The sequence below is a fragment of the Ochotona curzoniae genome, unplaced genomic scaffold (assembly GCF_017591425.1).
Source record: "Ochotona curzoniae isolate NIBS_2020 unplaced genomic scaffold, NIBS_Ocur_1.0 scaffold_461, whole genome shotgun sequence".
Taxonomy (NCBI): Eukaryota; Metazoa; Chordata; class Mammalia; order Lagomorpha; family Ochotonidae; genus Ochotona; species Ochotona curzoniae.
In genome coordinates, this window is record NW_024467120.1 from 7,006,679 (window position 1) to 7,032,242 (window position 25,564).

The following is a 25,564-nucleotide window of genomic DNA, read 5'->3' on the forward strand; positions in this document are numbered from 1 at the left end:
GGAATTTGTAAATATATATGTGCAATATATATATATATATACAAATATATATTTGTACAAATATGTACAAGTGTCTGTAACAGGGAGAAGGTACTTGGCACTGACATTCAGACACTGCTTGGGAAAACTCACATCTTGTTTAAGAGCACCTGGGTTCAAATCCCAGCTCTGCTCCTGATTCTAGCTTCCTGCCAGTGTGCACTCTGGGAGCCAGCAGGTGATGGCTCAAGCAGTTGGGTCCTGGTCACCCATCTAGGAGACCTGGACTGGCCTCTTGATATGCCACTGCTCTTCACTGTAGCCTGGTCCTGGCCGTTTCAGGCATATGCAGAGTGAACCAGCAGGTACAATCTGTCTGAGTCTCTCTCTACCTTTCCAATACATGAAATTAGAGGGAAGGAATTGCTTCTGGTTTGGAAAGGCGGGTTATCACATGTGTATCTCCATCCTCTTGAGATCTTACCAAAATAATAGTGAGCTCTTCATCACTAATGAAATACCTGACACAGGCCGCTTAATGCAGGAAAGAGGTTATTTCGCTCACAGTTTGGGAGGTTCGGGAGCATGGCACCTGCCTTAGCTAAAAAGAACCTCATGGTCCCCTCTGCTTGTGAAAATAAATAGCCTTTAAAAGGTCACATAGCATCAAAAGGATGAGAATCCTATTGGTTGCAGGTTTTGCATCATCAATGCTAGAGCTAAAGACCGATGGCACGGATGCCTGTGGGATTCTCAGGGCAGCTGATTTCACCCTTGAGTTCTGTGTTTGGTCAAAAGTGGGGGCTACGGCAGGTGGATAAAACATGTTTTCAGGTGTCTGAGGTCTCATTCTCTTCTTCCTGTTGTCGGACTGTGTTCCAGGAAGGCGTCGTGAGCAGAGGATGGCGGAGCTGCATGTGAGAGTAGCGATCTCTGACTGATACAAAAAGGGACTGGATTGAAAGGATGATGGGTAACTCACAGTATCTTCAGGAAGACGAGGGAGCGAGGCGTAGGGAACAGGCGGGAACAAGGTAGCCTGGGCAGCTGGAACCACAGAAGGAGTTGGCAGCTGACAGCCCAGGCTCCACAGCCTGCCCCCAGGGTCTAGCACTGCCTGTCACCGCAGGAGCACAGCACTGGGGTTGTCTAAAAAGCTTCTTCAATAGTCTGCATCTCTGTATGATCAATTCTAGATTCCAAATGCACAATGGATGTGGGCTTGGCCTAACTCACACTCTGAGCTTCCTGGAAAAGAGAATCGGGTGTCGTTAGCTTCTGTAAGTGAAGGGCTTTCCCCCTGCTCCCAGCCTTGCAAACCTGATCAACTGGAGGACTCTGTAAACATAGGCAGAGCTGTTCAGCTGCCGTGCCCGCAAATACAATGGCAGGTGACCTCCTCAGCTCAGCACTGTGCACAGCGTAGGAAACTCAGTGTGTGGCAGGTGCCGCATGCACAGCAGGACTGGGGGACAGTTGGCTGCAGATCTGAATAGCTGGGGGGCAGGGGGCTGGAGAGGACACGTGACAGGGTGAAGGAAGACAGATGCGCCAGTGTGCCTGAAGGACAGTCGGAAACATGGAGAACAAGCTTCTCATGAAACCAACACAGTTTCCTTGCATAGACACAAGCAGAGCTGTTTTTACATGGTCTTGAATTATTCTCGAGAACAAATTCTATACAAGTCTACAAAAGTTATGTTCCGAAAGTTGTGAGTCAGTTTGAAAACATTAGTTTATGGTTAGAATCCCAAATTGTTTCAGATTTTAGTCATAATCAGAACAAAACATTCTTCATCATTTTGGAAATCAAGAGAAATGGCTATGCTTTAAGTCCATCCCAGTGCTCCCAGGGAGAGGTGGAGGCAAGGTTTTAACTTTAGACTTCGTGCATGCCCAATCGCTTCACCAGCTCCTCCTCCCAGACAGTTGGCTTCTGCCCTGCCAGCTCCCAGCAGCCAGTCTCCTTGGATTCTGAACTCACTTCTTGCTTTAAGCAAAATGAAAGGCTTACAGACACAAAGCCTCAGAGCTCTTACCCCCAGGAACCTCCTTTCTTCAAGTGACCCCTTGACCCCATGGGAGTGGTCATTACAGGAGAGCTGGCCCCTTCTTTACCCTGGGTCCAACACTTCTGTTTCTGCCTGGACAGCCCTCCCATCTCCCACACTTTCTCACCTTGGAGCCTCAGTCTGTCCAGACCCGCCCACTTCTCCATCCCTGCCTCTTGCCCCACAGTGTGCAAACGGCGTCTCCCTGTACTTGACCTGATTGCACATCGTGTTGTCTTCATAATTAGCTGCCCAAGCAGGGCTTGGTACACAGCATTTACAAAATATTTGAGCGAATTAAAGAGTGAATAGCCAGACGGAGCTACTAGGTAGTCACCACTGGAAACTAGGTGTTCCTCCCTTAAAAATCTTGATGCCCCAGCTCACTGACTGAACAACCAGAATACAAGCCATTTCCAGCTGTGGTCTGGTCTCAAACTGGAAATTTGTTTGGATGATTGCTCTGGCGCCCTCAACCTGATTGTTAGGCTTTAGGTTATTTTCCTTGCTTTTCTGTTCAGAATGTCCTGTGTCATCTTTGGTTTTGATGTGAAATAGATCCTATATCTAGACCTCTCCCTGGCCCTGATCTGCTAGCCTTTGGCTTGTTAACACAGAGCTGGCCATGCCCTGTTCATGATGTAGTTCTTCCTGTGGTTAAGCTGCCTGGGAGGTAAGCACGTCACTTCCTTCCCCACCACGAAGCTGAGATGCCCTCCCTCTTAGCATATCCCATTTCCATAAAGGCACACAAGACGGAAAAATAAACCACCAGGCTTTCTTTTGTTGAACTCCACATGGAAATGAATTTTGCTTTTCTTGTTATATAAGTCACCCACGCTCAGTTTAAAATGATTTTGAAATATAAAAATGGAGGAAGAGGGAAGTAAGATCCCATAAGCCTACCACGAAAACTGAATGCATTTCAACGTTGATGTGCGGTGGGTGTCCTCGAATACTTGATTTCTGTGCTTATGATTTCCCCCTAAGAATGCAGTTTCATTATCCACGCCTGCTTCTTTCAAATCACGTATGTAAATCATATCATTAGGAAGTGTAGGACATTCTATTATATAAATGTACAGTATCTTCCTGGTTTTTTCCTTTTGAGGTTGGTCATTTTTGTTGGACAGAGTTACAAATATTCAAATAACTGGCCGTAAGCCCTTGAAGCAGCATAAATGTATGGAGTTGCTGATTTGAGGCTATAATTGTATATGTAGACATGACACTCTTTTTAAAAGAAAGATTTATTCAGTTATTTATTTGAAAGGCAGAGTGACAGAAATTTTCCATCCACTGGTTCACTGGGCCAGGCCAGGTTGAATCCAAGGGCCCGGAGCTACAGTCCTGTGGCAGGAAGTTGGATTGGAAAGGGAAGAGCTGGGACTTGAACCAGGCACTATACTATGGGATGTGGGCATCTGAAATATTGGCTTGGCCCACTGTACCACAATACATGCTCCATGAACATTCACTTCCCAGAGATAAGCACTACTAACTTTTGGTATGGATTTTTCCAACTTTGACTCCATGCATATATGGAAAAACTTTAGTGAAGTCTGTAGTTCTAGCTCTTCACTCCTTTGGGATCCTTTTCTGCATATCTTTTTACAACTTTGATTTCTCTGCAACTCACCGCTGTTTCCTGAGAAGCTTACCAAGTCATGTGTAGAGATTAATTCAGCATTCGTGACTATATGGAGGGATGTGTGTGTGTGACATTCCATGAATGAAGGTGATGTGAGAGCTTGGTAATTTACCTGTCAAAAGACTCTGAGAATATGTTCCTTGGATCATTTAAAACAACTGCAGCCAAGTCCATTCTATGTACAAGGCTCCAGGGAATCATTGCTGCTTCAAACATGAGCCTGTGGTCCAGTGAGGAAACCTGGAGCTTGTATTTGTTGTGATGAGATTACACAACAGCAGCCCGTAGGTTGCTACAGAAGCAAAGAAGGGGGAAGTCATGGCCACTGACAGATGATTTGAACAGACTGGGATTTGAAGCCTGGTTATCTGCCACTTTTGAGCTGAGACCTTGGGTAGACCCTTGACTTCAGTGATTCAGTATAAGCCCAGGAAGTGATCCTGGCACCTCATTATTATCATGGGTGTTTATTGGGGAAGATGATTACAGTGGAGGAGTGGAGACTGGGAGGTAGATAAACTGGTATATTAATACAGTATTGCACAGCTAAGAAAAATAAGGTCATTCTATATGCACTGATAGGGATCAAACATCTAAGATAATTTATTAATAGCATTGCATGTTATTTACCACCATTTGCATCAATATTTAAATATTTGTTTATTATTTGTTTGAAAGATGATGCTGCAGAGAGAGAAGGGGAGACAGATCTTCATCCACTAGTTTACTCCCCAGATGGCTACAGTAGCTGGGACTGGGCCAAGCCAGAAGCTTCATCTCTGCCTCCCATGTTGAATGCACTTAGGGCAGCTTCTGCTGCTTCCTCAGGCACATAGCAGGGAACTGGATTGGAAATTGAGAGCCAGGACTCAAACCAGTGTCCACTTGGGATGTCAGCACTGCATTTTTTAAAAGGTGTCATGTAAAAATGTTGAGGTCTTTACAAAACCCATGGAAAATGCGCATTGAAGAAAAATTAAATGTTGTGGTACAACAGGTTACACCACTGCCTGAGTTTCCAATGTATCATATTGTAGTACCATGTTCAAGTCCTGGCTACTCTGCTTGCTATCAGGCTGCCTACTAGGTGTATTCTGGGAGGCAACTTTTGATGGTTTGAGTTCTTGGGCCCTGCCACCCACATGGCAGACCCAGGTGGAGTTCTGAGCTTCTGATTTGGGTCTGGCACGGCACTCCATGGTCATTGCAAAGCATCTGAAAAGTGAACAGATAGATGATAACTAACTCTGTGTGTGTGAGAGAGAGAGAGAGAATGTAACAGCTACCCTGTGCAGTTGTGAACACTATGTGATCAGGTGGAAAGCATCTAACGTGGCACACAATATGAATGGAACATTCATGGAAATTGAGACTAAAAGAGAAGCTTCTTTTGGTACAAAGACATTAGCGCAATCCTTGCTTAGATTAACATTGCCATTGATAATGCTGCAGAAGTTCCTCGTATGCTCTCCTTACTATCTCCCGTGTCCAGCCCTTTCTTCTGCCAGCACTAAATGGCCAGCCTCTCTGTTGAGTGCCAAATAGAAGCCATGGAATAGGAAGGCTGTCCTACAAACTTGTAGGAATCATGAAAGACCTAGCTCCATTCATCCTCCTCCACTCAGCCTGGTGACCTGAAGCACAGGCAGGCAATCCACCCTGCAGGACCCAAGGCAGGGTATCCTTCTGACGTTGTCTGGACACGGACTGGCATCCACAGGCCAAGGGTTCAGTCTGCTTCCATTCCTGCTCCTGAGAGACTGGGTGCAGATTGGGGCTGCCACGGCCCTTTCAGGGTTCAGCTCACAGAGGTCAGGGAAAACATTTAATCTACCAGTTTATCATGAAAGTTCTGACAAAGCATACAGGTGCAGAGATGCTTATGCTGAGGTGTGGAAGAAAGGACATGGAGCGTCTGTGCCAAAAGTGTGCCCCTCTAGGGTTTGCTTGTTTGCTTGGTTTGCTTTTGTGGAAGCTTAATTATCCAAGCACGGCTGGTGCAGTCATCACTGTCTCCAGTCCCCTACTAGGCTTTTTCTTTTTTTAATGTTATTATTCATGATGTTTACATAGTTGATCAAGGTGGGAAGGGTTGAGAATCAGGGGATAGTGGGTGAGACTACTGCTTACACATTTTCCTCTTCTTTCCGTATATGGAGGAGAGAGTGACACAAGAAGAAACCACGCCCAGCTTCCCAACCACCATATTACCCCAGGGATTGGGGCATCCCAAGTTCCCCACTGTGGCATTTTCTGAAGGTTCTGTTCGTGTGTTTTCGATAGTTCTAAGAAGCTGCTGATACTGCTGCTCCATGGATGAGGAAATTTTCCGAGGTCGGTTGGCTGACATAGTCTACCTCGGAGTCTGCATTGGCTCAGAAATTTGCTGTCAAGCTTCACTGGGGTAGTTGATCAATTTGTTCTGCCTTCCATCTTCAGCAAACCAGTAGGTGCTGTGGCCTGCCCAGCCCTGCCAATGCACGCTCAGCTATCATGCACCTCAGGGAGACCTACAGCCCCTTCAGGGCAACCTGTAATAATCCCCACTGGACCAGCCCTCCAGCTCTGATTCTAGTGTCTGCAAGCATGTGCAGTGGACTGATCCCGTCTGTCCCACATCCCATTGAGATCTCCTGTACATCATTGGGCATTGAAGCCTAATTCGACCCAACCAACTCCACCCTCCAGCACATACTCATGCCAGTGGGTGCCACCACCTGTCCAGCCAAGCTTGTCCCCAGTCCTGGTTCTCATGCTCACCAGTGGGAATTTCATCTCATCAAAGAGGAGCCAACAACCTCTCCACTGAACCCACTCCCTGTCCCAGATCTCTCACTCTCCAGGTAGTTTTGCGGTTTAGCTTGACAAGACTTGCCTCCAGTCCCAGCATTTGGCAGCTACTGCTTCAGCAAAGCCCAACCAAAGAATAACCTGCACTTATTCTGGCTCATGCCTGCACCAATGGATATAATCAGTTAGCCCAGCCTGTTCTGCCCCTCCCTCACCCCCATCCCAGCTCTCATGCTCACCAGCATGAGTGGTGGCCCAGCATTGGAGTCCCCAATGCTCCCCTACCAGGCTCAAGCCTCTGTCCCAGTCTCATGTGTCCTGATGGGTGCTGCAGCCCCTCAGCATTTGCTGGTGGGTACTATAGCTTGGCCTGTCCCAGTCTGTCCCCATTCCAGCTCGTACTGGTTGGAGCTGCCACCCAGCCCTATACAGTCAGCCCCAAATCCTGGTCCTAATGTGAAGTAGGTGGTGATGCATCTAAACCCAGTCCCATCCTGCATCCCATCCTAGTTCTCAGATGAACTGGCCCAGCCTGGCCTACCCCAAGACCTGGGTCACATGTATGCCAGCAGATACTGCAACCTGGTCTGCTGTGGGTTGCTCCTTGCTTTGGTTCTTACACTCACCTGCAGGGACTGCCTCCTGACAAAGGAGTTCCCCAAGCTCCCCTATTGGGTCTCCTCTCAGTGGCAGATCTCGCGCACACCCGTGGGTCCTTGGTCTAGGCTGACTTAGTCCACCTCCTGTCATTGCAGGAACAGTAGACTTGCCCAACTGGCCCATACCCAATCCAGTTCTTACTCTTGGGTGTTACAGCCCATTCACACTTAGTCCCTGCCCTGGCCCAGCTCTCATGTGTCCCAGGGGTTGCAGAAACCTAGCCCAACCTGTCTTAAACCCACTCTGGCTCTCGTGAGCACCAGTGGATGCTGGAGTCTAGCCCAGTCTGGCATAGCCCACAGCCTGTCCACATGAGCCAAGGGACACTGCAGCCATGTCCAGCCCAAACTACCACCATTCTGGCTCTCACACTCACCAGTGGGAACCACAACCTAGCCGGCGTGTCCCCTAAGGTCCCCAACCAGGCCTGTTCCCAGCCCCCATCTTGCGCATGCCAGTGGTTGCTCTGACCCAGCTCTGTACCACCCATTCCCTGTCTTACCTTTGCCATCAGATGCTGTAGCCTGGCCTGACACAGCCCATGCCCAGTCCCAAGTCACTGACAAATGCTATAGCTTGGCCATGCTCAGTCTACTCCCATCCCTGACTCATTCAAGTCAGCAGGTGTGATACCCTGGGCAGGCATGCCCAGCCTTCCAACCTGGCTCTTGAATTTGCCAGTGAGCTAAGGTTAACCTGGCCCTGCCTGGTCCACCCCCTTTCTATACCACCCCACATGCATGCGGACAGTTGGAACTACTGTGCCTGGTCTGAGCAACACCCAGGCCTAAGTCAGATGCTCATGAGCAGGAACAACGGCCCATCAGGGGAGTTGCCCTAGTTCCCCAACCAGACCCATTCCCAGACTTATAGCTCACCCATGTCCATGGGTGCTAGGCCCTTACCAGTCTTAGGCTACGTGTTCTGTCCTGCATATGTCTGAGCAGTGGATGCTGTGGCCCAGCCTGCCCCACACCGTATTCTTGGTTGTATCTGCAGGTGCTGCAGCCTAGACCAACCCAGCATGTTCCCAACCCCAGTATCCATGAGTGTGAATTTATTGCGTGGTCATGCCTAGCTCAGCCTGCACCACCACCAGCTCCAAGCAAACCAGTTGAAATTACAGATCAACCCCTACTAAGTCTTAATCCTGTAGTTGTGGCTTGGTCTTTCCTGGGACCAGCCTTACCTGACCTAGATGTGACCAGCCATCTCTGCTCATTAGCTTATACAAGAAACTTGTCAGGGTGGTTTTTTGACTCTTAGGAGCTGGCATCCCACATCAAAGCACCTTGGAGTCCCAGCACTTTCTGATTCCAGCTTCCTGCTAATGAACACCCTGGGAGATAGCAGGATGGAACCCAAGTAGTTGGGGCCCTGTCACCCACATGGGAGACCTGGGTTAAGTTCCTGCTTCCTGGCTTTAAGCCTAACCTAGGTGGAAAATTCTTTGGGGGTATGAACTAGAGAATGAGAGAACTCTGTCATTTTCTGTCTGCCTTTCAAATAAGTTAAAAATTTTAGAAGAGGGGCTGACACGGTGGCATGGTAGGCTAATCCTCCACCTGCAGCACCAACACCCCTTGTTTGTGCTAATTGGAGCCCCATTTCCTCTCCAGCTCCCTGCTAATGACCTGGGAAAGCAGCAGAGAATGGCCCCGGTCCTTGGGACACCCTGTACCCACTTAAGAGACTGGGAAGAAGCTCCTGGCTCCCAGCTTCCACCTGATCCTGCCCTGGCAATTGTGGACATTTGGGGAAATGAACCAGCAAGATGTGAAACCTGTCTCTCCCTCTCTTTGTAAAATGTGCCTTTCAAAATAAAAACTGAAGTAAATCTCTTTTTTAAAGACATTTATTACTTTGGAGATTCCAAGACTGTTAGAAATTGTATGCCAGGAAACCGGAAACAGAGGCCATCTCCACCAGACCCTGGTGATCTCTTCCACAGCAGCAGGTGGCTGTGCAAGGCAAGGCCGGGCATGCAAGAGGAGGCCTTTACTAGGCTACTGCGGCGGTGTATAACCTACCAAGTGGGTGTGTCACACGTGCAGCCAAGGAGGCGTCTACATTCTGTCCCCCAGGAGCAGTTTCTGGGGTGCGCTTCTTGCACAGCTAGCTCATTTGTTCCCACGTAGGCTAGGGGCCTTGTGATGGATTCCCTGAGTGACTGTGACAGCAGAGCCCTTTGCTGTGGACTGGGCCATGCTCTGGCTATGAAAGGACCTTTGAGGTATAGCCGTCATCTGTCCAGTGTTTAGTATCCAGAGTCTCATGTGGAGATTAGTCTTGGTCTTAGAAAGTTAGATCTCAGTTCTCCTAGCAGCAGAACTTGGTACAGCCTAAGCTCCCATACACTTTTGCTTACAAAACAGCTAGGAACTGTACCTGGCTGCTACCCTGATTCTTCTTCTGCTACCTAGCTGATTCTTAGCTGGGAGTCCAGCCTTATGTACCCACATTCTTCTCCAACATCACCTTCCTTTTTGCTTTAGTTGGGGTAGAGAATACAAGGCCTCTTTAAAAAAAATTGTAGAAAATCCATGTTATGGTAAAAACGTACCTAGATTTCAGAATTATTGCACCCAAATAGACTCGTCTTTTAATCCTATTTTTCCATGAAGTTTTGAAGTGCCCATGCACAGCTCTATGTCCTGGGCTGCTTTTCCACAGAGAGAAAGCAGGTGTCTGCTTCTAGGTGGACCAGCCTCAAACAAAGCATGTCTCAGTAGCAGCTCCCTCACGGCCATGGAAAGTGACCACAGTGCTTGGCTGCTGTCACAGGGCCGCCGGCCCCTTGTTGAACCGCAGCTCACCTCGGTTCAGCTGTTGTTTGCAGACCGTCACTTGGAACAGCAGCTTCCAGATACCCAAAGCAGAGGACTTAAAATGCAGCAGACACATTATTGTCTAATGCAACCAAAAGACGTGGGAAAGACCCACCGTGACTCCTGCATACCCAGGAGACTCGGTTTTCTTAGTTTATTTTTTGTTTGTTTATTTTATCATTTTAAAATTGTGTTTATTTTACTTGCAGAGTTTCAGAGTGAGGGACACACAGAGGAACCTTCCATCTCCTGGTTCTCTCTAGCTGACTGTAATGGCTGAGGCTGGGCCAGGCTATAGCCAAGAGGTTGAAATTCCATGTGGGTCTGTCCCACGTGAGTGACAGGGGTATAAGCTCCTGGTCCATCTTCTACTGCATTAGCAGGAAGCTGAATTGGAAACAGCAGCCAGGTCGCAAACCAGCACTCCAGTATAGGCTGTCGATGATGTAAGCTGCAGCAGCTTAACCCACTGTGTCACAATGCTAGCCCCATAAGCACTTCATATTATTTGTAATTACTAACAGTATATGTAACAAATTTCCATACCCTGGTAATTTGAAGTGTTATTTAGTTGCTATACCAATCTAGAGAAATTATAAATTGTAATAAATGATTGTATAAATGTGTATATATACATGTTTTATGGTTTTTTTATATATATATACAGATAACATGTGTGCTCAACCTCCTGATAGAAGATCTCGGGGTCAGGTCACCTCTGTAGTTGTGTGAGCCAATCCTTGCAGATAACACTTTCTCTGTGTGTATATACAAATGTTGCCTAGGGGACTGAGCTACGAGTGGCCACAGATCTTTCTCTCCTTTCTCCATTCTGTTTCACCTGGGGAGGCTCCATTCTCAGACCTAGGCTACCAGCCTATCCACCTCACTGGCACTTCTAGGAAAAATCCCTGCGTTTGGCCTTGGTGGCCCAGCTTTGGCCTGTCCGGTCACTTTGGGGAAAGGGCAAGATGGAGCACATGGCTTAGCCAGGCTGGGATCGCCTGTGTGCAGAGGCACACATAGGCCATGAGAGGTTAGGAGTGGTTCCCGCAAACATAGGTTGGGTTGCTGCTTTCCGCTTCAGAGTCTGGCTGTCTGCTAATGCAGACCCTGGGAAGTTGCAAGGTGGCTTCAAATAATTGCTTTCCTGCCACCCCCCACAGGGAACCATGGCCCCAGCCATTGAGGGCACCTGGATAGGAACACTCTTGTGCTATCTCTGCCTTTCAAAGAAATACATTTTAAATAAATAAGTGAAATATAATTTTAATACTATTATTTCTTACTATTTTATAAATCCAAAATACAATGCTTAGCATAATCAATATTAAAACACTATTGCCATTTTACCCATTTGAGATACTGTCCTTATGATTCCACTGGGGTGAGCTGGAGGGAGCTGGACCTGGCAGCCCGGGTTTAGCTGCTAACTCTCAGAGTAGCTGATGTCTGTCAGCCTCTGCTACGTTAAGACACGTGTTTCTGCTCCATGGGAGAGGTATCCTGAAATGACAACTTTCCTGAGAACAGTCTGCGCCCAAATGAGCCTTCATATATAGTGAGCCATACCATGTTAGTCCTGCATTACATGTTGAAATGTGAACAATTGTCTAGTCTGGGACAGCAGAGACTCCTGTCCACCCTGTTGTCTTCTATGCCCTAAGAGAACAGTGCTCAGTACTAGAAGACAGTACGCGGGCATGTCTCACGTGAACCAAGATTCCACTGCCAACTTGGGGTTGATCACACAGAGGAACCTCCTTTTGGAATATATGTGACTCGTGTTGGAGCACCGGTTCAAATCCCAGCTCCTCTGCTTTTGCTCTTGAGCCTGGGGAGACACTGAATGAAGGCCCAACTGTTTGTGTCCCTGGCACACATGTGAGAGACCAGGGTGGACTCTCTGGCCCAGGCCTGTCTGTTGCAAACGTTTGGGAAATGAACCAACAGATGGGAGGATTCTTTCTGCCTTTCAAATAAACAAATGGATAAATAAATCTTATTTGAAGTGACAAGATGGCCTCACAGGTTGAAGCCCAAGACTGTGTTTGCAACATTGGTTCTGACAGAGGACCATTAGTGCTCCACAGCCATTACTGCTACTCAGTCCTTCTTTGTTTTGTTGGAGAGAGATTGACTACCTACAGAAATTCAGCTCTGTACCAAGATACGTGGGCAAACAGCCTGCACTTGCAGCAGATAGGTAAAATAACTCCTGCCATAATACGCAGCAGGTGCATGATGTTGAACACATGAAAGGGTGTCCAACCCAGGGCAGAATTGACAGGCAGGAAGGCTCATGGGGAGAGTGAATTAAAGTTTCTTGACACATGCCTGTAATTCTTCTTTGCCTCATGCCTTGCACACACGTAGAATACGGAATGGCTGATCTTGCCTGTCTGTGTGACAGCACAGCCACCGGGCGAACCTGCGAGGCTGGGGGCCTGCCAGAGTGCCAAGCGGCAGAACACGATGGAGCAGAGGGCTGAGGCCAGCCGTGAGTTTACAGCTGTCTGCAGGGCACAGCGGCACAGCCTCTTGTCTCATTCCCCATCTCTCGGGATGGTAACAGACCCTCACGCTTTTCTCGTTCCAGGCCAAGCGAAGGCTGGAGCTGGGAGAAAGCGGTCATCAGTACCTCTCAGATGGTTTAAAAACCCCCAAGGGCAAAGGAAGAGCTGCACTCCGAAGTCCCGACAGCCCAAAAAGTAAGCATCCTCCCTCTTCTCTCCTCACTCTCCTCGGTGTGGAATTCCTGACTTGGAAAGCTTGTGGCTGGAAGCGTGCTGGGATGCGGGTAATCTGGGCATGCTTTCTTAGTTTTCATTTCTTTCTGTGCCCATTCAAAAGCTGAAGTCGGCAGACACTCGGCAACAGGCTCCGGCGTCACTCCGCACCCACAGACAGAGAAGCTTGAACTGAGTGCAGTTTTGTTTTTCAACTCAGAAAGCAAGCCTTGGGCATCGCTCTGTAATCAAATTTAATTCTGACTTCCCCTAACTGGACACGACTGCAGAGCCTGAGGCTTGCCGGTGTAGACGAGCAATGCCAGAATCACTAATGTCTGTGCCGACCTCACCGTGCAGCGCACTCAGCACAGGCTAGCGGAAGAATCAGCAGAGCCCAGGAAACGGTGGCTAGCTTCCCTCGCCATCTCGTGCGGCCGCGGTTTCTTGTAGGAGAGGGGGGGAAAGTAGGTTAGAAACAGCCAAGCAGCCTTTTGCGGATTTGCGTGGAGTGTGAAGGCTAAAGGAGACTGACCTGATGAATGTCTTAGCACTCTGTAACTTACACATAATGCTCCCTTCATACTGTGACCTGTGCACCTGTAAGAACAAACAGCCTTCATTAAGGAAAATTGAGGCAGATGGAAAGGTCTGCTAGAAGGATTTTCCCAGGTATTTCCTCATCAGTATATGTAGCCTTAGGTGTAAAGTGTGTGAGCTGCTTGAATAGACCCAGGAAAGGGGTCTCTGTGGCCCCTTCCTCGTCTGATGGGGCATTTGTGGCTTTCTGCAGCTTGGCCAGGAAGCGGCAGCTGTGACGGCTTTGCTTTTGACACTAACGCTCGGGCTGCGGGCGGGGAGGGGCTTGCTGCGCTGTAAAGAGACCCTTCATTTCTTTACCTTCCCTCCCTTTCCCCTCCTCCCCCCCCCACACCCGCTCGGATTTTTTGTTTTCCTTTAAGCTCCAAAATCTCCCTCAGAAAAAACGCGGTATGACACGTCCCTTGGTCTGCTCACCAAGAAGTTCATTCAGCTGCTGAGCCAGTCGCCCGATGGAGTGTTGGACTTGAACAAGGCGGCCGAGGTGCTAAAGGTGCAGAAGCGAAGGATCTACGACATCACAAACGTCCTGGAAGGCATCCACCTCATCAAGAAGAAGTCCAAGAACAACGTCCAGTGGATGTGAGTCAGAGCACCAAGCGCTCACCTGGGGCCGCTTTGTCCGCATCCCACCCTTCACAGCCATGGCTTACCTCTCTCCTCCTCTGCTTTCACTCCTTCTGAGTCAGTGTTCAAGGTCGTTTCACAGAGCCTTCCTGTTTAGATGCTGTCAGAGAGGGGCGGTTTCTTGCTGACAAGCGTTAAGCCAGGGATGTGTGAATCAAACCAGCCCCTGGGGATGTGAGCTGGAGTGCTCATCAGGTGTTCCACTGATGGCTCTGTGGGCTCACCCGTGTGATGGCACAGAGGCTCACGCGTGGACCCTTGGCTCGTCTCTAAAAGAATTAGAAAAATCGGCTCTGCCTGTGTCTAGGCACAACCACATAGTAACTTCTCCCATGGTTCTAATGGCAGGTGAAGCACGTAATATGTCAATTAAGGCAAGACTTACCACGGGGGTGATGACAGTTGTTGCCTGTACTCCCACAAGGATGGTTAAATGCCTCCTAGTGTTATTAGAGAATTACAAGCAGAGCGCCTGGAGAGCTGGTGCTCGATGAGGACGCTGTTAAAGCATGTTGGGAGGAATGGGTGTGGTAGGGGGGTGACGTTGAAATGGTACTGATTCACACACGGTAACGTGGGTGGGTGGCTTTTTATGTGTGCCTTTTGGAATGACCTGTCATCCTTGGTGGGCTATGTTTTAGAGAAACCTATAGGGTACTGTTCTTTGTTCTCTCATTAGCAGTTGTTGGTACACACCCCTCAGAAATCCCCTGAGTCTTTGATGCGTTGCAGATATCCTTGACATCTGAACCATTCCATCTCTTCTAATCTTGTCTTTTTATCATCACCCAGCCCCGCATCTCCAGGAGATGTGGTAGGGGATGTGGTTGGTTGGGGCCTTCTGAAGGCTCCAGTAGTCCTCTCTTGCAGGAAAGCACTCTGAACAGAGCTGCACTTTTCCACCCAATGTGCTGTGCAAAGTATAGGACTGTATTGAACGGGACTGGGCAGGGGGGTGTGGAATACCTGATTCTGACTCTGGGCTGGTGAGCAGCATCACCTCCCATGTCATAAGAGAGGACATTGACCTCAGAGACTCCCCCCCTCCCCCATGCCTGGCATGAGTGGACACGTCTCTCTTGTGTTTGGGTTTCCAGGGGCTGCAATCTGTCTGAGGACGGGGGCATGCTGGCCCAGTGCCAAGGCCTGTCAAAAGAAGTGACAGAGCTCAGTCAGGAAGAGAAGAAGTTAGATGAACTCATCCAAAGCTGCACCCTGGACCTCAAACTGTTAACCGAGGATTCAGAGAATCAGAGATATCCTTTGTGCCACTGGTTCGCTGAGGGTTCGTGCCTTGCAGGCGATGTGCAAAATTGACAGTCTGAGATAGATCTTCTTTTACGCTGGTTTTCTTGCAGAGGATTGCGTGTGTGTGTGTGTGTTTAAATTATTTATGGTAAGATAATTAATGGACTAAAGCCTTTCATCTGTTTTGATAGCCAAGTAAGAAACTGTCTTCTTAAAAACATTTGATCCTTGTGTGATTGGGACACACGGACACACCCATCACGTAAGGCCACTGTGCAACCGTAGGGAAGGTGTCAGTGGTAATATTAGTGACAACACTAAGCAGACTTGTCTTTGGCTTACAGATTTCTGGTGGGTGTCAGCTGTCACTGTTGGGGTTCTCACGTTCTATTTTCACCAGACCTCGTAGCAATGGGAATTTGTTAAATATATATTCTGATTGGGCTATCGTTGAAACAGCGTAGAAACACATGCAATGAAAGTGCATGATGCTGCTTTCCCACACCAAAATCTGATTTCAGAGGCACCCTAAAGTCCTGAGAAATTTCAACTCTTCTGTTCACCTGCAGACCTGAGACGTGCCCCCAACCCCAGAGCGAAACATAGGGAGACCAGGTCTTCTTTGCTGCTGTCCTCCGTGAGCAGCAGAATATGGGCGTTTCAGGTGGTGATTTCTCTAATTGTGTGTGTGTAAGCTTTTGACGACTCTGCTCTTACACCTCTGTGTGAAGACACAGAATCTCTCCTGCCCAGATTCTTCCGCTGTTCCATCTCCAGCAGCCCTCCCTTGAAGGCTATAGAACACGCATTGCCCAATTCAGGTAGCTTTTTTTTTTTTTTACCTGTGGTTGTTCATTTCCTGTTGACCAAAGGATTGACCTCCGGTGCACAGTTAGTAGTTGAGAAGAGATGTGATTACTTGACTCCCTGCTGGTGACCAGAGTGGGTTTACAAGGGAAGAAACCAACTTACCAGTCCTTTTCCCTCCCTGTTGAGCTAGGAACCCCATTGGGGACCGGATGTGTGCTTGCCTACACATGATTGGGAGCTTCCAGAACATGTGGCTCGCAGCGTTGTCACCAGTATTAGCTTCCTCTAAGGCCTTTGTTACCTGAAATGAAAGCTTTGCGGGAGACTGCTAACCAGAGAAGCAAATTCGGAAGGGCTCTACAAATAAAACGCTTTTAAGTTTGCAAGATTAGAAAATAATATTTGCACCATTTCTTTCAATTTGCCATTCAGTTCCCTATTCAGTACAGCTTGTGCACAAATGTGTTGAAATTTTCCTTCCTGTAGCATGTTGAGTAATTGTCCATGAGTTTTTATTTTAATGTGTCCTTGTCACACAGCTTTGTGACAGTGGGCTGTAATGGAAATACCTGGTTAGCAGTGCTCTCAGTAGCTGTTAAGAACTGTCCAGCTCCCAGAAAGGCTGCAGCAGGCTCCGTTGAGGACCAAACCACGGAATGCTTAAGAGCAGGTGCTGTTGAGATCAAAACTGTTGACTCAACATTGGAGACTTAAGGGACATGGTCTGTGATCGACACCCCTAAGTGTGCATAAAGCTTGTTGTGGATGTTTCCTCCGCCAGGGAAAAGATTCATGGCTGGCTTCAGTGTCTATTAAGGAGCTGCTATTTTCTTTTTTTTAAAGATTTATTTTTTTATTATTTTTTCATTGGAAAGGCGGATATACAGAGAGGAGAGACAGAGAGGAAGATCTTCCGTCCGATGATTCACTCCCCAAGTGAGCACAACGGGCCGATACTATGCCGATCCGAAGCCAGGAGCCTCTTCCAGGTCTCCCACGCAGGTGCAGGGTCCCAAAGCTTTGGGCCGTCCTCGACTGCTTTCCCAGGCCACAGACAGGGAGCTGGAAGGGAAGCGGGGCTGCCGGGATTAGAACCGGCACCCATATGGGATCCCGGGCGTGCAAGGCGAGGACCTTTAACCATTTGCGCCACCGCGCCGGGCCCTGGAGCTGCTATTTTCAAGGGACATCTTGCCTGCAGGTTCTGTAAGCCTCTTTCTGTACTAAACTTGTCAAATCACAGATATTACTGTAATATATGACATAACCTGAAGAAATGCCTTCGTTGATTTTTTTTTTTAGTATATATATATGATTTTTAATTATTTATCTGAAAGCCAGAGTTAGAGAGGAAACGTGCGCTTCCATCCACTGGTTTACTTCCCAAATGAGTGCATCAGCCAGGGCTGGGCCAGGCTGAAATCAGGGACCTGGAACAAGGTCTAGGTTCCCCCTCCCCATTTCAGTGGCAGGGGCTCAAGCACTTGAGCTTATCTCTGCTGCTTTCCCAAGTACTTTAGCAGGAAACTGAACCTGAGGCAAAGCTGCCAGAATTCAAATTGGCACTCCTACATGGGATGCCAGCATCTCAAGACAGTGGCTTAATCCACAATGCCCACTCTCCCTTCAGTTTGGGGAAGTCCAGTGTATAGCTGTATCACCTTTTAGTTGTTCTAAAGTTATTTATTTGTAGTTTTTAACAGCATCAATATAGCTACTGGATACAAAATAGAATAATATGCCCTTTCTCCCTCCCTCCCTTTCTTTTCTTTACTGATTTTTTTTTCTTTTTTTGCTATTTTATTCTACACATGTTCATGGGTTCATGTTTTAAAAGCAGCTGGCCAGGGGCTGGCATTGTGGTATCATGGGTTAAGCCGCCACCTATAACATCTGCATCGGCTGTGAGCCCCAGTTAATGTGCTGACTGCTCCACTTTCCAACCCAGCTCCCTGCTGATGTGCCTTGGAAAGCAGCCTAAGATGTTCTACTTGCTTGGGCCAATGCACCCACATGAAAGATCCATATGAGTCTTCTGGCTTTAGCCTGGCCCAGCTTCAGCCGTTGTGGCCATTTGGAGAGGGAACCAGTAGAGAGGAATCTGCCCCTTCTCTCTCTCTTAACTCTGCCTTTCAAGTAAATAAATGAATACATCTTTTTAAAAAACTGGCTTAAAACTTTGTGTATTCTTTTATACTATTCCATGTTCTTTTAGAAAACTTAGTATCCAGTTCTCTTAAGAGTTTTGTCTCTCTAGGCCAGTTCACATGAATACCCTTGTCATAAAATAAATACCGTGTTCTCTCATGATTATTGTTTGGGCTTGGCTGCCAGGCCACCTAATTGTTCAGTGCTTAAAATAACTACCAGAGGTTCTGAAATATTTTCTCTTTTTCCTCACTCAGTGTTTCTGAGTTTCACTCAGGTTGCAGAACTCCTGGACATCGCTTTCCTTCCTGTGAATGCCGAAATGTTGGCTGAGTTAATAACCTCACACAAAGGGTAGTTTCTCCAACAGAAGCCATGACGCTCTTATCTGTAGATAATATAGAGGCAGAAGCAGCTCCCATGCACTTAACAATGCAGAGAGCCAGCCTGGGCTGCATCCGGAGTTCTTCCTCCATATTCACTGCTTATCGATTCACTTGGTAGCTGCTGACACTTGCTCATGACAGCTGAGAGTAACCGAAGGTTTAAAAATATATAGATGATCAGTAGAAGTTAAATCTTCTGCACACTGGAATGTGCCATCAGTCAGTCTTAGTGACAGAATTCTTCAGTGGAGACCGTGGCCTCACCTGAACTCCAAGGGAACCTGCCTTCACACCCCCTGACCCGAATGGATGCTGCTTTGAAGTTGCTCATTTAACTCTAGCACTCTTGTGTTTGTTGTAAATAGTCATGAACTTGGTAGAAACATGCAGAACAAAGCTGTGTCCCTAGCAGAGAGATTCCGTGGGGCACCCTCACATGTTGGCAGAGCCAGAAGGGGAGTGGGGTACGCACTGGGAAATGTTTCTTCCGCATCTCTTTTGTCATTTCATCATGGTTGCATCTGAGGCGATCAGATGGAAGATTTCCTTAACCCGCAGTACGTTAGCTTATGTTACATATCAAGATATTCGAAAAATTAGTGGCCTTAAAGACCAAACTGTTATAGTCGTGAAAGCCCCTCCAGAAACAAGACTTGAAGTGCCTGACTGCGTGGAGGTAAGAAGACAAGTCCTTGTCATGCCTCTGGAATGCATCAAGTTAGAAAATGATCAGCTCGGGTGGAAGTCTGGCCTTTGCCGCTGATGGCAGAGCTCGTTCCCGTTTTTGCTTTACCTCTCCCTAAATGTGAAAGTGCTTGAGCAGTTTCTTCTACTTCTGAGCACCTGGAAATCTGATTTTAGCCTAGCAGGACACTCTAAGTGGAATGGTACCTTCTCCTTGGTGTATGTTCACTATTTCCCAAGTTGTAAACCCCTTTGGGAAGTGGTATGTAGATAACCCTGTGTCTCCTGCTCCCCACCATGACTAGAGGTGCAGAGGTTTGGGGACAGCCCCTAACTTATCTTGGCCCATTCTAGAAATCCTTTTTCTTTTCCTTTATCATTTATAACATGCCTACTTAAAACAAGCTTTGAGTTAACCGTTAATTCAGAATGTCATGAGAAAAAAAGAAAGAACATTTTAAAAACAAAATGTAAAGATTTTTTTTTTTTTACAAAAAGGATGAGATTTACAAGCTACCACGTAGAGCAGACCTCTGCTCTTGGAAGATAGTAATTCTGTGATGTAGACCAAGAACGACTTTAAATATCAGTAAGCTGTATGCCCCATCCTCTTACTAAACACAGTTTCTCGAAGTTCAAGATTTAAAAAGCCTTGCCATAGGGTTTCATTGTTTAGAGATACCTTTATTGCAACCCTCAAAAGCCCTTTTTTGATCATTGGCAGAATAACTCCCTTGGAAGAACCCAGTTGACCTTTCACAGTGTTCCATTCAAAATGGCCTCCCCTCCCCTAAACAAAACTGGGTCAGGAGTCTGCAAATTTTTTTTTTCCAGCTATCAGATAGTAAATATATTTGGCTTTATGAGCATTGGAGTCTGTCTCTGGGCTATTCTACCAGGCATTGAACTCTGCCCTTGTGATGTGAAAACAACCAAGGGGCAGTGCATTAACTCTGCTCTGGGGCAGGGCTGGGCTCCTGTACAACCCTGTTGACTGAACCTGGAGTAGACTGGGTTGGGCCCCTCAGGCTGTATTGCATTTGGCTGCCCCACCCCCAATGGTAGAGAAACAACAAAGTGAACTCGACCTAATTTGGGAGGTTGGGGCAGGGCAGGACGGGGGTGAGGGGTGCCCCTCCTGTCACTTCAGGATTGAAATCCTACCACTTGTCTCCACAGAGCCTACAGATACACTTGGCAAGTACCCAAGGACCCATTGAGGTCTTCCTGTGTTCAGAAGAGACTGAAACGCACAGTCCCGTGAAAACAACCAACCAAGACCACAATGGGAATATCCCAAAATCCACTTCCAAAGGTAAAAAAAAAAAAAAAAAAAATAGAAATTCCCACCCGGTATCTCCGGGGGACTGTATGGAAAAGGAGGGATCTTGTATTAGAAACACAAGTCTAGGCAAGACGATACACACTGTTATTAAAGTAATGTTTTATTTTAATGAGGCATCCTGACCGGATTGCAGGATTAAAGTACGATGCTAGACAGACGGCTCCCCAATGGCTCTCGGAGCCCCTTCTGGCTTCCGCTTTCGGCTGAAGTCATTTCCTCCCAGGGTTCCAGATCTCAGTCAAAGTGGGTGTGATACTGTGAACCCTCCTGGAGGTTCCCCACCCACAGGCCTTTGGTGCCACAAACATCACAGGAGACAGAAAGGAAAAACTGCTTAAAGAGTGTTGTTCTTTCATGTTCTCCCAGAACGATCAGCAGAAGGGAAGGCGGGAAAGCCCGGGAGAAACAGATGCCTCTCCGCTTCTCCCTGGCCCCAAGGAGCTCTGTGCGCTGGGATTGTTGGGGGTTTTTGTTGTTTTCAATGTTCTTTTGGGGAGGTATGTGTTACATCCCTCCCCCCAACTCCTCCACCCCACCTCGTTGCCTAAGGTAGCAGCAGAGATAGGAGTGACTTAAGTGTCTGGTTCCTGAGCCAAAATGCAGCATCCAAAGTAAGAACACAGAAGGCCTTCTTGGCTCACCAAGGAAGTTCAGAGTAGACAGGCTTCCCCTGCTGTGTTTTTCGAGGTTGCTTTTTAGTAAGGTGCTGTTTGAGAAGGGACTAAGTTAATACTAGTGTGATCCTGCTAAGCCTCCACTTGCATGCGTGTCCAAGTCTAGGTAGGTATTGTCACTCAGAGCTGCACAGTGTCCCTGCTAGCCGCGAGGCTGCTCTACGGGGATACTGCGTCTGCCTTGGTGGACGGGCAGCAGGCCGACGAAGGCAGAGAGAGGGGCACACACCTTCGTGGTCTGCAGGGCAGCCACCTCCCCATCCTTAGCGAGACAGTCTGTCCCTGGGTGACGGCCATGTCCACTTCCTTCCAGAAGAGTCCGTCTGCCTTCCTAACACCCCGCTTTCCTCCCCACCCGTGCTTTCCTCGCAGACTCGGCTTCACCCAACTCAGGACCTAGTGACTGCTCCGTTTCTGTGGCGAGCCTTTCTCCTCTGGCCTCCCCCGCCAACCTCCTCCAGTACACTGAGGACCAAATCCCTTCCAACCTGGAGGGTCCCTTCGTGAACTTGCTGCCTCCGCTACTGCAGGAGGACTACCTGCTGAGCCTGGGGGAGCAGGAGGGCATCAGCGACCTCTTCGACACCTACGATTTGGAAAAGCTCCCGCTGGTGGAAGATTTTATGTGTAGTTGATTACACTCCGTGTGTGAATGCTCCTTACAAACCGCTATTTTTTTAATCACGGAAGCAGAACATCTGTCATGCAGTGTTGCCCTCCTACCTTCCTCCTCCAAGAGAGTATCATGAAGTAAACTACAAACTTCAGAACAAAGCTGACATTTTGATGAAGTTATTTTTTCTTCTTCTTCTTTTTTTTTTTTTTTAAAGAAAAAAAAAAGTCTAAACGCACAGTTGCAGGCTCCCCCGACCCTCCACCCCGTCCCGGGAAAGCCCTGCCATGCTCCGGGCTCCAAAAAAAAAAAATCTCCTGGATGAGTCAGTAAGTGAGAAAATGTGCAATCAGGTCTCTCTCAGCCGTCCCCTCCCGCCTTCGTGCCCTTTGTCACGCGCGTGTGCGCATGCGCGCCGCGGACTGGCTTGCTGTGCCTGACGGATGGACTGTGGAACGGGCTCTGGCCACCTGGCCCACACTTGGACACAGCCATCTTCCTTAATAGCATTTCAAGCCGTGCCTTCTCCGCAGAATGCATGTCCTTGGGAGCCGCTCAGAACGGAACTGCAGCCAAGGTGAAGTTGAAAAGTCATGCAGAAGGATGAAAACGGATTTCTTAAGATCTCCTTTAGGAATATTTAAATGATGAAGCTATGGACCGTGTGTCCGCTCTGTCCCCCCCTGCCCCGCCCCTGCCGCCCCCGGAGGTGGAGAGAACCTCCAACAGCCTTTCGGATGAAGAAGCTGGTTCTTAGCACTCGTTGAGACACTCGCAGGACTGGTGGAGTTCTGCCACTGTCTCCATAATCCACTCCCGGCTGTGTTTGTGAGTTTCCTGTTGATTTGTAGCAAACACCGACTTAGGAGTTGTTTGGGAATTGTTTGAGACTTTCTTTTTTTGTTCTTATTGTTGTTTTGGGTTTTTTGTTTTTTGGGGGGGTTTTTTGTTTGTTTACTTTGTTATTTTATTACTTAGTGGCCATTTAAGCATTCCTGTGGCGCCCATCACCATTTGACTTGTTTACTTTGAAGCGATTTTTGGTTTGTGTGTATGTGTGTGTGTTTATATATATATATTATATATATAGATGTGCAAATTCCTATTAGTGAGCGGAGGGAGAGAACCTTACGGAGCAGGGCGTGTAAACCCACAGGAGCTGAGGCATCGACGCGTCCTACTTTCCTGTTCCCCAGAGAGCAGCTGGCAGTCCAGCTGGCACGGCTGGCCCCTGGGGAGGGAGGACAGGTAGAATGGAACGCAGTCCCAAGGAGCAGCAGGCCTGAACCCCTCCATCCCCGGGCTCCCCGGGCCCCCGTGGCCGCGGAAAGGGCTCTCTTATACGCCACACTCAGGGAGACACTTCTCAGGTTGGGGGTCCGATGGAGAGGCCTCCGGGACTCTCCCCCAGGTGTGCGTGGCATTCCAGCTTTGGCACCTCCATACGGAGCCAGTGAGAACAGGGAATTCTCCCCCCATGTCCTGCAGGGACTGGAACCCCAATACCCTTCTCAGGAGGAGAAGTGGGGCTGGCCCCAGGGGCAGCCCCAGAAAGTGAAAAGGTGAGGGGACTGGATGCCAGGCCTCATGTTAGCTGTCTGTCCGTCCTGCCCATCACGCCCAAGAATGGCACGCCCGTTGACAGATGGCGGTGGCCATTTCACCCTGGGAAAGTGGCACAGTTACCTCATACCCATTCCCTAGATGCTAAGGGCTGCGGGACTGGGATGGGGGGTGGGAGGGAGTCATAGAGATAAAACAAACCTCCAGACCCAGCTGGTCGAGTGGAAATGCCACGTGCGTGGCCCAACGGCCCGCACACGACCGCGCTCGACCTGGCTGTGTTGGCTCAGATCGCAGCTAGCCCTTGGGGAACCACAAGCGCCCCGGCCATTTACTCTCGGTAGATTTCCACAATATGCAAAGTGGTGGTGACGTCAGCACGGATGACACCAGCACTTTAAACTCTTGTGTGTGGGTGTGCGTGGGTGTGTGTGTTTGGGAAGAATAATACTAAAGGTGCAGACGAACTTGCTGTGTCTCCTCCTCAGCCTCGGTCCCCAGCCTCCTCCCCTCACACACCCTGGACTTGGTACAGAATCCCCGTGTGGTCCCAAAGGCAGCGGCAGGGTGAAGCGGGGAGGGGGAGCTTTGTGTTAAGTGCCTACTGGAAATGCACTGTGGGGTGTTTTCCTGTATGGGAAACCGTTTCTGCCAAGCTTTTCCTCATTTCCCATATTTATCTCATCTGGTTAGCTGCCTCCGCTTCCAGCTTTGTGTCGCTTCTCTTTGCCAGCTGCACAAAGAGGAATTTTTTTTTTTTTTTTCCTTTCCCAAAGTCTAAAGACTGAGCTCACCTGGCAAGGTGGTTGTGTGTTTGGTTTGAATTTCTTGTTGAGCCTTTGCGTGATATTAATGCCATATTTATTGTGTTTTTTTTTAATGAAAGGAATACTAATAATAATAAGTCTTAAGAATTCCTTCATGTGTAAGATTTCTCCAGTTAATGGGCTTAACTGGTAGACTTTCATGAAACATCCATGCTGTATTAAGTTTGCATCAGTCCTGTTCTTTTTGACAGAGTACCTGGCACACGAAGAGGGTTAGTACTACAGTATTTATGTTACTCTAAGTACTAAGTATGCAGGTTTCCTGGTACCATTGAGTTGCTGCTATTCAAGCTCACACATGAAATGGCTACAAAGTTACAAGTGTGCGAATTATGACTGGGTGAGCCTGGGGAAATCAGATGTGTCCAGGGCAACGCGTGAGCTGTCAGACAGTGTTAGGCGTGTGTTTATATGTACAGAGTTGTGCATAGCTGTTGTCTTATTTAAGTTGATATGTAGTCTACTCACGCATTCATTATTTAGCAATTTTGTACAAACAAAAAAATAGCAATTGATTTGTAAACACTGCCAGAATATTTTCTAGCTGGTTTGTAATTTTTTAACAGCGTTCCTTTGTTATTGTTTCCTTGTGGTGGTGGTTCTTTGTTTTCGTTTTTGTTGGACGTGTAGATCTGTAAATAAAATTTCAGTATTTAAAGCTTTAGGGTTCAGGAAAAAGAAAGTAAGAACTCAATGTGTGCATGACAACGTGTTGTGTGTGTGAGAAGAGGAGTTGGAAGGCAGGCGGCTTGTGGAGTAAGTCAGTTGGTAATTGTCAGGGTGTTGGAATTACTTTTCCTATGGGGTACATGATTTTGTAAAAAGGAAGTATTTCTCCCAAAATTGGGAGTAGGCAAACTACTAATCAGATTAGCTTTGTGTTGTATGCTAGTTTAAAAAAATTTAAAAAGGAAATATGTAATATAATGTAAAAAAACAAGCAAAAAAAAAGCTTTTATGATGGATTTTGTAAATAGTTTGTTACAGGGTGACCTGTTCTCTAGCTGTGATCTCACCACTTCAAATGGTTGTAATTTGAATAAATTTTGTATGGTAAAGGATCAATAAATGATTTTTTTTTAAGAGTTCAGACTTGTGGGTGGATTTCCTTGCTGGCCATGCTTCGTCACTTACTTCACCCTTGAAAACATTCTTGCACACATCCAGGAGAGGGCAGCTGAACAGAGGCACGGCCTTGGTGCGTCACCCAGGGGTCCTGGCTTCCAGGAACATTTGCTAGCACCCATGTGCACCCTGCCCTCGGGGAAGCAGAAGCACTCGCAGGCGCCCTCGGAGCAAAGTACCCTCCAGTCAAGTGCTACTTCTTCCTAGGAATATGAAGCAAAGAAAT

The 25,564-nt window shown here is 47.8% G+C and overlaps 1 protein-coding gene across 2 annotated transcripts in view; it reads left to right on the plus strand.

Moving 5' to 3' along the window:
• Positions 1-21,984, plus strand: part of E2F3 (E2F transcription factor 3) — a 77,712-nt gene extending 55,728 nt beyond the window's left edge. Inside the window, exons 2-7 of one of the 2 annotated variants that reach the window (XM_040967745.1) lie at positions 12,559-12,670; positions 13,651-13,870; positions 15,013-15,171; positions 19,069-19,183; positions 20,371-20,506; positions 21,583-21,984. In XM_040967745.1, coding sequence (XP_040823679.1) covers positions 12,559-12,670; positions 13,651-13,870; positions 15,013-15,171; positions 19,069-19,183; positions 20,371-20,506; positions 21,583-21,845 — 1,005 coding nt within the window. In that variant the 3' untranslated portion in view covers positions 21,846-21,984. The remainder of the gene's footprint in view (positions 1-12,558; positions 12,671-13,650; positions 13,871-15,012; positions 15,172-19,068; positions 19,184-20,370; positions 20,507-21,582) is intronic. The other variant, XM_040967746.1, reaches the window with a different exon arrangement.
• Positions 21,985-25,564: the final 3,580 nt, after the last annotated feature.